Below are 16,059 nucleotides of genomic sequence, written 5' to 3' on the forward strand. Positions count from 1 at the left end.
ATGTCCAAGTACTAAGGAGGCTTATTTGAGCCCCGGTGGCTAGGTAGGTGGATCAACAGTCAGATGCCCCATCTAAAGGGAACACTCATAAAGACAGAGAGAATCAATCATTCTAATTATTGATGGTTCTGTTTTGAAAAAGTAGTAATTCAAGAAGTTCAATCCCCCCCAAAAACTTCTAAATTAAGCTAGGCATACTTTGGCAGTATGGTCTTTCAGTTCTCCAACTCCAAGTACCATTAGGAAGGCATTCAATTGAAGCAGGACCAAGTCCATGATAACCAGGGTCACAGCTGAAAACCACCTTAGTTTTATATTCGTAATGGGATCCATTCACAATTCTCCATCTTCCATGTTCCAAGGTAAAGGAATTGATGCTTGGACATGTAACAACTGTACAAATGAAAGAATATTGATAGTAACAAAGTAAAAGTATCCATCCCATTACTTTCAGATACCCAAAATGTATTAGATTCTTTATGTTGCCTTTGTCTTAGTTCATTCTCTATTGTGGTCTACAAAATAACATTTCTTCATTATTTCCACATTAATCACTTATTATTTCTTTTCCCAGGGTACTGACAAAGTTTAGTTTATTGATAATAAACTTAGAGCTTACATTATTGAAATAGAACATTACTAAGGCAAACATTATACTTTTAAAAGCTCTGTAGAGTTAATTAATAAATGCCATTTTATAAAACAAATGAAGCTTAGTTACATAAAACAAAAATATCAAAATTAATACCTACACATATTTTGAAATTTCTAAAAATAAGTAAAATGCATGTTTCTTGTCCTTCAGTCTTTCATAGTACAAATGAGATTATAAATTAACTTTTATTTCCATCCTAGAACGCTTCAGGGATTTACTTGTAAAAGTCAGCAGTACACACACAGTTTCAAGCAATACATTCAAATTGCACACCACTGGCAAGTTTCAATGGCTTTGCATACCAACACAGCGAGGGGTCTTGTTATGATTACTCCACGTTCCATCTGACTGGCAAGTGGCTGTGGTGAGCTCCTTGGATGACAGTCTGTATCCATCATTGCAGAAGTAGGTAACTCGAGTTCCAACCAAATAGTCTGTTGTCAGTATTCCTCCGTTTATTGGAGCTTTTGGGATCCCACAGGAAATTGCTAGGATAAACACACACAATTATGGCAACAGGGAATGCAAAACAACTTCATGAAATCTTTAACTGTCAAACATGGGAAATTATTTGTGATTCTATCATGCTTCCAAAAGACAGTCACAGTAGGTCTCAAAAGAGCATTTCTGAACTGTACATTTTGAATAATTTGTTTTAAGCTGATAATAAGAATTTAAGTTGGTGACTCTGTATACTATTCTTCCTTTGTTTCTTGATCTCTCTTTTTCCTTTCTGTAGTCGCGAGCTTGGTATTAGTGTTCATAACGACTACGTGGGTATGCAAGTTGGGTGTTGTTTGTTGATGCCTGGTGCTCAGTCTACAGAACAAGTAAGATTGCCCAATTTGCTAATGCTAATCCATAATTACTAAACACTAGGTAAGGGGAGTAGAAATTCTTGTTCCTATGTTGTTCAGAAATAAAAGAATAAGGGTACCCCAAAGCGTTTCTTTGTCACGGGTACAGTCCCAAGGTATGATAGGCACTAATGATAGTACAGTTCACATCGGACTTGTTTGATAAATAGAAGGCCAGGATTCATTCTCTCAAACATAGCTAGAACCTTTCTAAATTTCATTTTAGATGCTTAGTTTTAAACTATAATACATTTACTTTAGGAGAGCATTAGTTTTCCTATGCTATGTTGTCATAGTTATCTATCTACACACACACACACACACACACACACACACACACACACACATGAAGTGATATATATATGTATATATATATGCTTTCATATATGATTTCAAAATACTATATAGAAATTCTATAGACTTACTCTTGTCCATGTTTACCCAGCAGTTATACAACCTGCATATCCTAGATGATAATCATATAATTACCCCAACCAGTATCTGGCTGCATTTAAAACCATAAATAAAATAAGAATCTTTTACCCAGCTTTAAAGACATTGATGTCAATGATGTCCTACTGCAAGATATTCCAGTACAATGATAGCACAAACCTTGTGAGGTTAACAAACAATATATGATTTTATGTAAACCCCATTCCATGAGTTGGAACCCATACACAACACTGCTTTGGATAAGCAAGAACCAAAGGCTAGAAAACCCAGGTACCTAATATAAAACCAAACAGTACTTTCCTAAAGAGAAATAAAGCAAAATAAAATAACAGCACAGCTTCATCAGCAAGCTTTCCCCTGCAGCAGAGAACACATATAGGGACCAATAGCCAGACATTAAGCAGAGAATGAGACATTTTAGATAGCCCAAAATGGGAAGTCTCCATCAAATTCCTTCCCTCAGGAGTAAAGGAACCCAGGGGAAAGGGAGGCAGAAAGATCCTAAAAACAAGAGAAGATGGAGAACATCAAGAACACAAGGCCATCTAAATCAGTATCAGTAATACTCATGAACTCACATACACCGAGGCAGCATCCACAGAGCCTGTACTGTTCTGTCCCAGATAAAAGGAGAAGTAATCACACACCCCTATCCCTAATCCAGAAGCTACCTCTAATTGATAACCACTTACAAACAAAAATTCATGTTTTTTTTTCAAATGGAGTCACATAGGGAAAGAAGCTACTCTTATGGGTGGGCTACATGGCCAGAAGTAGATAAACAACAATAAAAGGAACTCAATGACATCTTTGGAGGTTCCACATAATGTCTTGTCATTGTTATCTTTTATTTTTTTAAAAAATTTCATGTTACTTTTATTTTAGTTGCCTATTTTATCTCTCTACCCTACAGAATTTTCTGTATATATTTTGGCTTCCAGTTCTGTGATATAGTTCTTGACTGTGTGAAGATATTGGTGCATTTTTCTTGTTATTCCTCTTGGGCTCTTTTTCTCCTATTTGTTTGTTCTGTCCTACTTTGATGTGTTAGTTTGTATCTTAACATATTATGTTTTGTTTTAGTATTACTCATTAGATGCTTGTTTGTTGTCTGATGAAAGACAGAAAAGGAGAAAATAGGAATTGGAGGGGAAGTAGAAAGGAATGGGAGAAGTAGAGGATGGGAAACCATAGTCAGGATATATTATCTGTGAAAAATGCTCTTTTTCAATAGAAAGGAAAAAATAATAATATTTGTACCTCCACTTGTCATGCTTATTAAAACATATTAATATAATTATATAAGTATCACATCAACACCAAGTAGACTTAGTTTGTATCATCTGGTATATGTACTTTAATGCATTACTTTAAAAATCAAAATAGGTTTGGATTCTGAAATAGGTCACATGTAAATAATTCTACAATACTTTTCTCAACAGAGCAAAATATACAAGGGATAGAAAAGTGTGTATCCTGAGCCAAACTTCTGGAATCCAGTTGCAGAGAGGGAGGAGAGATGAGCAAAGGGGTCAAGACCAGGCTACAGACACCCTGTGAGAGACAGCTGACCTGAACAAGGCAGAGCTCATGAACCCCCAGATTGATAGCTAGGAAACCAGCATGGGACTAACGCAGACACTCTGAACATGGATCTCAGTTAGAAGGCCTGGTCAGTCTAAGGGACCTCTGACAGGAACCAGGATGTATCCTTGGTGAACAAAAGGACTTCGGGAGCACATTCCCCATGGAGGGATACTTCGTTAACCTAGAGACAGGATGGAGGGCCTAAGCCCTACCCCAAATGACTTGACAGATTTAGATGAAGGTGTCACCCTCCCTGTGGAGTGGGTGGGGAATGGGATGGGAGGGGGTGTTGTGAGGGGCATGGGAGGATGGGAGAGATAGGGAACTGGGATTGATATGCAAAATAAGAAAAAGCAATGAAAAGAAAAAAAAAGTATGTTATATTTAAATATTATGGAGGTCATTTCTGTTCATCAGAAAAGTGTGTATCATTTAAATATTATGAAGACCATTTCTGTCTCTTAATCCTTTAATTCAGAACAAGCTTATTATTTATTTTGTACAATCCATCATGTACTTCATTCATATATATATACATGAATGTAACATAATGAAGTATAACTTAAGTCAATACAAACAATGTAAAACTGAACAGAAGAACCAACATTAAAGAATGGATTGATCTGTTGTAATTTCCTGACCTAAAGATTCTGAATGGAAAAGTAATGCTGAAGCAAGAAATTACATAAGCAATTTCAATTATGTTATTATCCTTGCTATAATTACATAATCTCTAACCTACTGTTGGAAAAGTAAATAGTCCCATGATATCTATTTCATCAATATTTATATTTACATATATTCATGTGGGTAATTGTAATTTTAATAGGCTCTTTTCCCCCAATACTCCTTGCCAATGATCAGGTATTTACTGAGTACACATACACATGCACGCACACACACTCACACACTCACACACACACACTCACTCACGAACATAGTAACATATGAAAGTATACATGCCACCCATGCACAAGTACATGAACATTAACATATAAACAATGTTCAACATAGGTGATGATAAAATATTAAATAGTATAAATTCCTGGTATGTCTAGAAAAACTGGTTATATTTTAGAGCTAGAGTAAACTATGCTATAGTTGAATGATTGGACAAAAATCTTGTTTGCAGGTATCTCAGTTACAATTTCTATGTTGTTTTGAATGAAAATGCCCCTCATACACTTCCATGCTTAGTCCTCAGTTGATGACCCATTTGGAAAAATGACAAGGTGTGACATATTGGAGTAGGTGTGTCTCTGGAGATAGGCTTTGAGGATTTCAATGCTTATGCCAGGTCAACTATCTCTCTCTTTGCCTGCTTGTTCTCACTCTTGATTCACTGGTGTAAGAGGCTTCTTCTTTAGGACTCTGTGGTATACTAAAGACCAACTGAAATACCCATCATAGTGGCCTGAAAAATTACTGCAACATTGGATGACAGCCTTTGCTGGACTAAGTAAACCACAGCTTCTAAGGCCATATAGTTCCTATAAAGAAATTTGAATAATACAACTTCCCAGCTCAAAAAAATAGAAAATCTGAATACAACTTGTTCAGGAGAATGATCTCTGAGAGGCTGACATTGTTGCTTCTCTACAGAATGCCAAGGCAACAGAAATATAGTGGGGCTGAGACGGTGATGTGCAGAAGCCCAGAACTTATGCAGGTTCTACTCCGCAATGTGCTGCCCAGCCATCCAGTATGATCACCCTGACACTGAGCAGCAACAAGATATCCAAGATGAAGAATGGCCAATTTTCTTTATTAAGCTAGCTGGAAAGACCCCCATGGTTTGGTGGCCATCCTTGTGTCTGTGACACCTGCTGCTGCTGCTGCCTGTCATTCTATATTGTGCCAGAGAGCAAGTTGGTGTCAGTGATTCTAGGCCACGTTGATATCCAGGGTCTGTGTTGCCAGTGGAGATCATGAATATCTTGGAGATCAGGGCTGCCACCAAGGAACAGGTTGACAACCAAGTTCCATGAAGCCCCCCAGTGGCTGTGTGGAATCCTTGATCCATGTTGTCACTGACTGTGGTAGCCAGAGAAGCTTCTTTTGCAGTGGTATTGATGACAGCAAACTCATAATTGAGTATGAGGGACATTGTGTGCCTCTGTGGCAATATTATCTTAATGCCTACCTCCCAATAAATAAATCATAAGTGTAGAAAGATGAAAGAAATAAAGAAGGAAGGAACTGATGTAGAGAGCTCATGGATAACATATGTATTTAAGCAAAAACTTATTAATTATATAACATAAAGAAAAAGTTAACAAACTTAATGTCCCCCAAAGTCAATTTGATGTCTTCATCATTCATTTCCAGAAACAGCTCTATGATGTGCTTCTAAATATATGTGTTGGATAAAGTCTATTTTGTGCTTAACGTAGAAAAAGTAAGGTGTATATTTCCTTAATGCCTCTTTCTATTTTGGGATGAGATACTTCACCTTGACAGGCAGGCACTGGAGCATCCCAGGAATGATACCCATAGGAGGACTTTCTACACACGGCACTGCTCTTGCCAACAAGTCGGAAGCCTCTATCACAAGCCCAACGAACCACACTGTTCAGTTGTCCACCTGTCTGACTGATGATATATCCATGTGGTGGGGATTCTGGTGTGCTACAGTAGAAAGCTTTTCAAAGGGAAAAAATAATCATTGCTTAATTAACAATTAGAAGTTCTCTGTCATCCAAGCTTATAAACAATTCTATGTGTTAATACTTACTGCACATTATATGTAGAGATACGTACATATTTATGTGTGCAATTTTAAATATACATAAATTCATATAAAAGATGGGGTATCTAGTCTATCAGTAAAATGCATCTTGATATGAAATATATATCTTGATCCCACAACTTTAGAAGTTATTACTCAATTCAAAGGAACAATAACAAAAATTATAATTGTGATTTTTAAATGTGTTAAAGTTCTCTTTCAAAATTAAGAGAATTATAACTATTATAAAAGATGGAGGATAACTAATATAATTGGTTTTGCTAAAACTCATTTAATGTTAACATTTAAAACATCAATGATTGATAGACAACTCTATAACATTTTTCTGAAAGTTAAAGGAGACAGATCTATTTTTAAAAAAAGAACAGAGACATTCAGTTTAATTAGGCAAGTTGTAAATACCTTATGAGCTTATTTTCCAACATAATATTTCTATTTAATAATTGGGAATTTCATACATTGTGTCTAATCATGCTTGCTCCAATTCTTACCAGGTTCTCTTTCCCATCCTTGTACCCTCTCCCAAAATAGAAAAATCAAAGACAAACAAACAAACAAAAATACCAGTTCCAATTTGTGTTGCCCATATAGTAGCCAGCCTCTTAAAGATAATTGAGACCTTCCCCACCCTATTCCCTACAATGTGGTAGATAGTTAAAGGAGAGGGTGGAATTATTTCATCACAGAATGAAATTGAGGCACATAGAGATTACCCCAAATTAATTAAAAAGTAATTCTTATTAACATCCAACTGAATATGTAGATTCCTTTATCTCTTTTTGATTTGTTTATCTCTGTGTATAAATGTTTATCTTCATGCATGTGTGTGCATTAAACCCATGCCTGCTGCAAGCTGATATCAATAGTGTCAGACCACCTGTAACTAGAGATATACAAAATTGTGAGCCACCATGTGGAAGCAATACAGATCCTACCAAAATCAATACATGCTCTTAACTGCTGCTCCTTTCTTAAATTTATTTATTTGTATTTCACATGTATTTGTGTATTGTCTGAATATATGTATGCATATATCTGTGTTAGGGTGTCAGATTCACTGCAACTGGAATTACAGACAGCTGTGAGCTGCCATGTAGGTGAACCTGGGTCATCTGCAAGAGAGGCCAGTGCTTGCTCTTGACTTTACAGCCCCCTGTTGAGCCTTTCTTTATCACCGTTTTAAGTCTTTAATAACAGTCTTAATGATGAGGTGAGGTAGTTGTACAAATTCGAAACATCACATACCAATGTATCTTATCCTGAAGCCTTTCTTATTATTGCCATGATCTGCAGACCACTGAAGAAATACTTCGTGACCATTGCTTGTTACATTAAAAGCAGCAGAATAATCTCCACTGAGGGAAATCAGCACTGGACTCTGAATATTTGGACCTATAGAGAGAAAATAACATAATATATATATGCAATTGTATCCCCGTTTATAAGCTTCAAATAGTATGAAGCACTAAAGTGGTTTTACCCTGTATGTACCTTATGAATAGTAAGGGAAACCTAATACAAAATGATCTTACTAAACACTTTAAATGTTTCTTTAAACTACAATTCATAAAAATTATCATGACAACTACAGTCTTCCTATTGAATGGAGTCCCTATAATTAAAAAATATCTGTAATATCCTGAGTGAGGCATCCTTGAGCTTTAAACACTGAAGAAACTGGAAAATGCAACATGCCACATACTGAACTGAAAAAAGTCTGTGTTTTGTGTTTCCTTCCTTCTTTCTTTCTTTTTTGTTTTTTAATAAAAATTTTCAAAAAGTTAATAAAAGGGTTGACTAAAGGGAAAAAAATATCTGTAAGGTAAAAGTGACACAAGCAATTGTGTATACTGAACATTTGTATGTACAGTATTTGAAATAAATTTTTGAGTATCCAGGAAATATAACCCATGGTTACCATCATACACCTGAAGAACATCAAACTCTTTTTCTGTCTGGAAGAATTCCACAAACATGCTGATATTATAGCCCTTTTCCACGGAGATGCTCCATGTACACATCTGCAGATTTGGGTAACTGTCCGGATACCCGGGACTCAAAATGACTCCTGTAGAATCCAGTCGTAATTCATTGGCAGGGCACAGCACTGTGAAAGGAGGCATCATTATAAACATTTTCAAATGTAAACAGAAACTGCGATTTTACTACCAAATGTTTGTTTTATGTTCACTAAGTGCAAAGAAGACAATAGCTGGAATTCGTGTGAAAAGCCATTTTCATTAAGCTACTATTTAAAACATGGTGTGAAGGACTAAACATTTAAAGTGTGCATTTCTCCCTTCCATTACATTGAAAATGCCTTCTTTATGAAAAAAAAACTAAAAAAATTAAAGATAATTTTTATTGCCTTTTACTACTACACATTTTCTTAATTATTTTTGTACCTTCCTTCTATAGATATGCTAGTCCTATAGTTTATTCTCCTGTGTCTCACCTCATTTTCTTTTTATTCTAAACTTACAAGTCACTCAGGTACATGGTCCAGTAATAAAATACCACTCTCTCAATGTGTATGTCATGCAAAGGTCTTTCTGGTCTTGGGGAAGTAATTAAGCCATAAGAACTTCATATAGTTCCCAGTTTCCAGTTATCTTGCAGCTCCTGGTATTACATCATATATGTTGAATAACACACAATTTCTTAAAATATATTGCTGCTTCTTTCAATAGAAGACATGCAGAGAACAACAAAACAATGTAATTATGTTCTATTACCTCTACCCAAAGGCAACAAATTTTAGTATTGGGTTCATAACATTTGTGTATTAGAACAAAGAGTACAGATACGTATTTTAGTTTAGGTTACAAAAAGAAATATGTGAACTAATAGGTCTTTATTACTCCAAAGATGTCATTTAAAAAGTAAACAATCATAGGGTTTTTAGTGTAACATTGTTCACTGTGAATCATATTGTGCATAAAAAAATCCATATATATAAAAAAAGATTAAGGATAGCATAAATCAAAGCTTTCTATTAAAATGAAGGACATGACTAAAACAAAATATCTTATAAAGACACTGTTAAATGTTGTTAAGTTTAGGCTATGCCACACTTTCAGCGTTTTCAATGGGGATACATTAGCAATCAAGATAACAGCAGAACACAAAATGTTTAACGTTTTGATAGATAGGAAACAAATCATATATAATTTTCCAATTCAAAGCATGCATTAATTACTACAATGTTGGTATTAGAACTCTTTTGTATCACAATGATTAGATGATGATGGGAGATGTCATTCTTTAAATATGTTTCTCATTCTGGTTAATGAATAAAGACTGTTGGCCAATCGGAAAGGAAGATAGGAGGGACTAGGAGACAAGGAGGAAAGAGAAAGTAGGAAGGAGGAGTCAGCATGGAGAGCCTGGAGAGAACAGAACCGCCATTCCTCCGCTCTCGGTAAGACCACGTAGAAATACATAGAAATGGGTTAATAATTAAGATAGAGCTAGCCGATAAAAAACTAGTAACAGGCCAACAGGATTATATCAAATACAGAGTCTCTGTGCATTATTTGGGGTAGTGCGGCGGCGGGACAAGACCAGCAGTTGCAGGCAGAAAAACCATACATCTTAAAAGATGATGATCTTAATAAATGAACTATAATTGAAAATGTCAACTGTACTAGAAGAATTTACTAAAATAGATTTACATATTGATTTCAGAGTGCACTTTAATATTTTAGACAATTTAATATTAAGGGTTAATGTTTCAATATAGTACAGGAATAGAAAACATACATAATGACTTGTAGTAATGCAAAGCTACTCTTTTACTATGGAAAACTTGAAATACTGGAAAAGAAAATGGGCCAGAACTAATTTTCAGATTTTTTTTAAAAGTGGCTATAGAGTATAGTGAGAGACAACTATTATTAAGTCTAAGTGGGCCATAGAGTTAAATATGAAAGTAATACTGCCTCTTTAAGAAAAAAAATGAAAAATATAAAATAATTTATACATTGACTGAAAACAATTTAGATTTGTTCTAGAAAATTTAAAATCAATGAGTACTTTGGATTGTTTGTGAATTTTAGGTTAAAACTATTCCAGTTGTTTTCAACTGTACTTGAATACATGAATATCCATCCTATACAATCCTAAATGACTATAGAAAAGTCTTCTATGCAGGAAAGAGTTGAATGAATGACAACTGTCTTATGGATATATGATGGTTAATGTTCTTCTGTGTATATGTTTGTCTTATTGGTTGATAAGTAAAACAGTGGTTGGCCAGGTAGGGTGATAGGTAGGATGAGGAGACAAGGAGGCTTCTGGGAAGTACAGGCAGAGAGGAATCATCACATGATTTCAGAAGTGATATAACTGGGGAAAAACCTACAACTAGCTAACCATAGAGGTCTGGAGGTCTGAATAGACAGGCAGGAAGTGACATAGTTGGGCATAGTCAAAATATAAGCAGGAACAAACAGAAAATTGCTCTCTTCTCTGTGGAAATGCTGAGCAGTCACCATGTAGGCTGCCAGAGGAGTAACACCATGCTTGGCATAACCATAGCCTTGTGCAATACATAGACTGATTTATATGGGTTAATAATTAAGACAGATCTAGCCAATAAGAAACGATAGTCACCAGCCAATAATTTCATAATTAATATAGCATCTGTGCATTTCTTTGAGTCTGAGAAGGGTGGCAGACCTGCTGGGCAAGAAATCTTACATTACAAACATAAGTTTAGACTTCAGAACCAATGCTTAACAAACTTCAAGTTCTGGCAGCCTTGATTGAGATCATAGGACATGGTCACAGTATGACATGTTCATTGTTGCCCTTCTTTCAGCTGCGTTAAGACATTCCTTGGATGGTTATTTCATATAAATTCAATTAGGTAGAAAATCAAATGCTAATTCTTACATATAGCATGCTTAGAATAATAAACAATGTGTTACTGTTTTTTGAGGCAAGTTTCATACTTTTCTCAACTTCAATATGTACCCTGGTTGGCCTGTAGGTTGTCATGATCCTTTAACAACAGGCTTTAATGAATTAAGCATACAGATATGAGTCACACTTGACTCATTATTTTTCTTTCAGATTTTATATGATACTACTCAGGAAACAGAATTCCATACATCAGAAAATAAATTCCAAGAAAGGAAGTAATCCAAGAAACTCTAATGTGGTATAATAGTTTATATTGTTCAAATTAGGAAACATTTATAATCAGTTACTATGGGTTAGATTTATAGCCATCACAAATCAACAGTAAATGATGTTTGAATATCTTAATTATATTAGTCTTTCAAAATTTTCCTTAGTTGTCTGGGTAACACTAAATTCCTTAAGTCCCTGTCCAGTTCTTTTGTGTCTCTTTGCATGTTCAACAGATAGTAGACAACCCTTTCTCTAAAATTTTTCTAAGAAAACTTTCATTATCCATTTGGAACCCAGGGTAACTCCATTAAGCAGTGTCGAACACACAAATAGTTACTTGTGCATCCTGAGTTGTGTTCTGAACATGGTATTTACTGTCACTTGGAAGATGGACATGGCCTTACACTGTGATACATATATAACTTTATTCAATAAGGTTGTTTGCTTTTTGTTTTTTTGGTGTGTTGGTATTGAATCCTCATCTTCTCACTTTTTTATTCCATATATATATATATATATATATATATATATATATATATATATATGTTTTCTTATTTTACATATAAATCATAGTTTCCTCTCCCTCCCATTTTCCCCACAGACACCCCCATCCCATTCCCCATCCATTTCCAAGGGAGAGTGAAGCCTTCCATGAGGGATTATCAAAGTCTTTCAAATCATTTGGGGTAGGACCTAGGCCTTCCCCTGTGTCTCCAGGATAAGGGAGTATGCCTCCATGGGGAATGAGCTCCTGAAATTCATTCCTTCACTAGGGATACATCCTGGTTCCATTTTCAGAGGTACCATAGACTTCCCAGGCCTCCTAACTGAGACCCATTTTCAGGGGTTTTGGGTCGGTCTCATGCTGGTTTCCCAGCTATTGTCTGGGGTCCATGTGAGCTCCCCCTTGTTCATGCCAGCTGTTTCTGTGACTTTCTCCAGCCTTGTCTTGACCCTGTTGCTCATTATTTCTTCCTCTCTGCTACTGGATTCCAGTAGTGATTACATTACTTTTTTCCTAATAAAAAGAATTTTCACCTCAATATTTATTTGGTATTTTTGGTTTTACCCTTTTTCTTTACCCCTATTCATACCCCTTGTAGAGCTAAAACTTCATATAGTTTGAACTGACTTCAGGCTAATTAAATTTCAGAAGAATGAAAAATTTCTTAAATGAGAATATCTGAGAAATAATTGAATTAAAAAACACCTCATATTAATGATATGTCACAGAATCATATTATCAGGCAAGTACTCAAAACTGGAATGACATGTATTTTCTTTGAAATTTTGTCTTTTCTGACTTAAATACAAAACAAATGTATAAGAAGTTACTGTCCCAGTGCTCAGGATGCAGAGGCAGTTGAGACTCAAGTCAGAGGCCATCCTGGACTATATGACAAAATCTTGTCTTAAAAGAAAGGGAAGAAATAAAGTGGGGAGGGAGGGAATGAGGGACGGGGGGAGGGAGGGAGGGAGGGAGGGAGGGAGGGAGGGAGGAAGAAAACAAATAACTGCAAAACATCCATACCTTGACAAACTGGAGGAGCCCCATCCATCTGTAGTCGCTCTCCCAGTCTGCATGTGAGAATTGCATTTCCAACCAGTGTAAATCCTGGAAGACACTGATATCTGATAATATCCCCTGTTTAAAAGAAGAAGAAGAAGGAGGAGGAGGAGGAGGAGAAGAAGAAGATGAAGAAGAAGATGAAGAAGAAGAAGAAGAAGAAGAAGAAGAAGAAGAAGAAGAAGAAGAAGAAGAAGAAGAAGAAGAAGAAGAAGAAGAAAAGAGAGGACCTTTTAATTTTAGAAACAAAATTCTTTTCATGTACTCATTTCTGTTGCTTTCTTCTTCTTTTTGTTCTGTTTTCTTTTTTTCCAGTCCTAGAACTGTTGTAGATGAGGCTGGCCTCAAACTCTTAAACATACTTGGCCATACCTCCAATGTGGGGCTTAAAGGAGTGCATCACCACCACCTGACAAGACTCAATTCTTTCTAATAAGTACCACTGGAGCATTTACTCATTTCTTATCAGTGTAAGAATACCATCAATTGTAAGAAGGGGGTGACTCTTAAACAAGGTTTGACAATACTGTTGAACCACCAATAAAGACAGGAGTAAGCTACTGATCTGCTTTTGATGAGGGATACCAGATATGTAGAAGCAGCTGCCACAAGGAATTTTGTTTATATAAGTATGATCTTTCAGAACTTGCCTACATGCTAGAAGATTACCATGCTATTGTTTATTACTAAAGTATGCAGGCATGGTTCATGGCATTTCTTCAAGCTCACAACACAGACCTAATATGCCCTCTCCAAATTCTTGGATAGGTTATGTTCCCTGTTTCTGTTCCTCTTTTGATTGTTTTACTTCCTTCATAATCTCAGCAAACTGTAGCAACCCACAAACTGCTGCAACAATGCATTGTTTGTTTTGTTTTAGTTTTTGTTTTCTTTTTAAGAAGGGTAGTTCTGTATTTTGGAGACATTTGCAAAGCTTGAACTACCAGAGAGGCCCCTGGCAGCTAGACCATGATACAATCCTGGCATATGAGCAAGCCTGATGGAGCCCATTCCCTATGGTGAGATGCTATGCTCAACCTTAATGCACGGGAGAGAGGCTTGGCCCTGCCCCAATCTAATGAGCCAGACTGTGTTGACTCCTCATGAGAGCCCTTACCTGTGAGGAGTGAATTAGGGGTGGGCTAGGGAGAAGGGAAGAGGAGGTGCAAAAAGCAAGGAAGGGAGGGCTGTGGTTGGAATGTAAAATGAAATTAAAAAATTATAATGGAAAAAAGGATAGCTCTTCTACTAGTGAATTATTTTAAAGTAATTCTAAATACTTTACCTATTTCAAATTCATCATCTTCTGTCAAAATTTCTGCATTAGGTACAGGCGGTGGAGGCTGGCACACTCTTAGTTGGTAGGCTATAAAAAAAAAAAATCAACAATTATTTATTAGTCCTTTTCAGAGAAACTGAACATGTCCAAACACACATCACAAATTATGCAAAAATTTAGAAGGAATTAAATGTATTTTTACTTGTAAGCTTTCAATTACATTTAAAAACAAGATTGCAATTGAGGGAGTAACTTCTTAATTATTAGAATAGTTTTGTCTCTTACACGGTATTTATGCCCTTTCGTTCATCTTACATGGTAACACCTTATCATTTTTCTTTTTCTTTTTTTTTTTTTATTAAAATGATCACATTTGAAACATGTATTTGTGTCTATTAATTCAATGCTTTTCTACCCTCAGGGTTCATCATAAAATTCCTTGCTCTTAGGAAAGTGACTTACATCTAATAACAGCTCAGTTCGTTGGTCTTTTTAGGAAATATAAGTACTTTGCTAATAGTATCTCAATTGACCTTCACAAAAAATTTATATCTACATTACTAGCTCTATAATGATTTCCATTTGACCAAAAAGAAAATTATTAAAAGGATAAAATGTACATGCATCACACAAATGTTGTGTGAGTGAGCTTGGCATGATTCTACTTCATCTAACTTTATGTTAAGTCATCCTGGAACATTAATATACATGTGAGACACAAGTGTGTGGAATATACTGTGTCTAATGAATGCCATTTCCTTTAAACCTCATGCACCTGGTTTAAACTTGTATTTTGTGTCATTTAAAGACCATCAAAAAAGTTGCTGAATCCAATTCTCATAGAAACTAACTCAAGGCAATACCTAATATCAATAGTACCACTAGCTGAGCGGTGATGGCACATGACTTTAATCCTAGCACTTGGGAGGCAGAGGCAGATAGATCTCTATGAGTTCCAGACCAGACTGGTCTATAAGAGCTAGTTCTAGGACAGGCTCCAAAGCCACAAAGAAACCCTGTCTCAAAAAACAACAACAACAACAGCAACAATAATGATAATATCACTATACGTTATTAAATTTTATTTTCTCTAGGAATTTTTACAAACATTATAAATTGTTCATTTGGGAAACTGTTTTGTACCTGAGTCCAATGGATGTGGGGTGTTTTTACACATGTTAAATTTTGCTACTAAAACTGAAATGAAGGATGTGTAGAAAGAATGTGACTTAAAAACATACTAATTTATATAACAAGCAAAGTAGATAGAATAGTGAGAACATGTAAATTTCCTCTTATTTGAAAGACTACATCTTCTATGTTTCACCTATTGCTAGTGTATTACTAGAACACTGGGGAACATCAGCTTGACCAGCTAAGGAAAACTCCTGTAAGGGGAAATTATTGGAAGAAATGAAACAAACAAGTAAGCTTTTTCCAGTTCTAAAGGGTTACAACAAACACCCAGAGACCATTATAGATTCAGAGGGGAAACAAAAGGAAAAGTAACCTTGCACATAAACTTCAGTAATGAATTCTTGCTGATTTACTATCATCTAACTTAGAGCCATTTATAAGTGGCTAATTGTCCATTCAACTTCCAAGTTAGGAAGGACAAAAAGAGGAACTTTAAAATATGTAAACAAGAGAGTGATGACTAACACAGAATGATGGATTAGCTTCTGCAAACTGCTGCCTACACTTCACTGAAAAATTCTTCCTGCTTGCTCTTTAACTTGTTTACAAAATAACTTGCTGGTAGAAGATATTTTTTTT

At 35.6% G+C, this 16,059-nt stretch overlaps 1 protein-coding gene across 1 annotated transcript in view; it reads right to left on the minus strand.

Moving 5' to 3' along the window:
- Positions 1 to 16,059, minus strand: part of Csmd3 (CUB and Sushi multiple domains 3) — a 1,059,412-nt gene that overhangs the window by 62,137 nt on the left and 981,216 nt on the right. The window contains exons 46-52 of the mRNA XM_051202442.1: positions 14,290 to 14,370; positions 12,969 to 13,082; positions 8,220 to 8,408; positions 7,547 to 7,693; positions 6,005 to 6,193; positions 958 to 1,143; positions 199 to 393 (exon numbers count right to left, since the gene is read on the minus strand). Coding sequence (XP_051058399.1) covers positions 199 to 393; positions 958 to 1,143; positions 6,005 to 6,193; positions 7,547 to 7,693; positions 8,220 to 8,408; positions 12,969 to 13,082; positions 14,290 to 14,370 — 1,101 coding nt within the window. The remainder of the gene's footprint in view (positions 1 to 198; positions 394 to 957; positions 1,144 to 6,004; positions 6,194 to 7,546; positions 7,694 to 8,219; positions 8,409 to 12,968; positions 13,083 to 14,289; positions 14,371 to 16,059) is intronic.

The sequence above is a fragment of the Phodopus roborovskii genome, unplaced genomic scaffold (assembly GCF_943737965.1).
Source record: "Phodopus roborovskii unplaced genomic scaffold, PHOROB, whole genome shotgun sequence".
NCBI classification, from domain to species: Eukaryota; Metazoa; Chordata; class Mammalia; order Rodentia; family Cricetidae; genus Phodopus; species Phodopus roborovskii.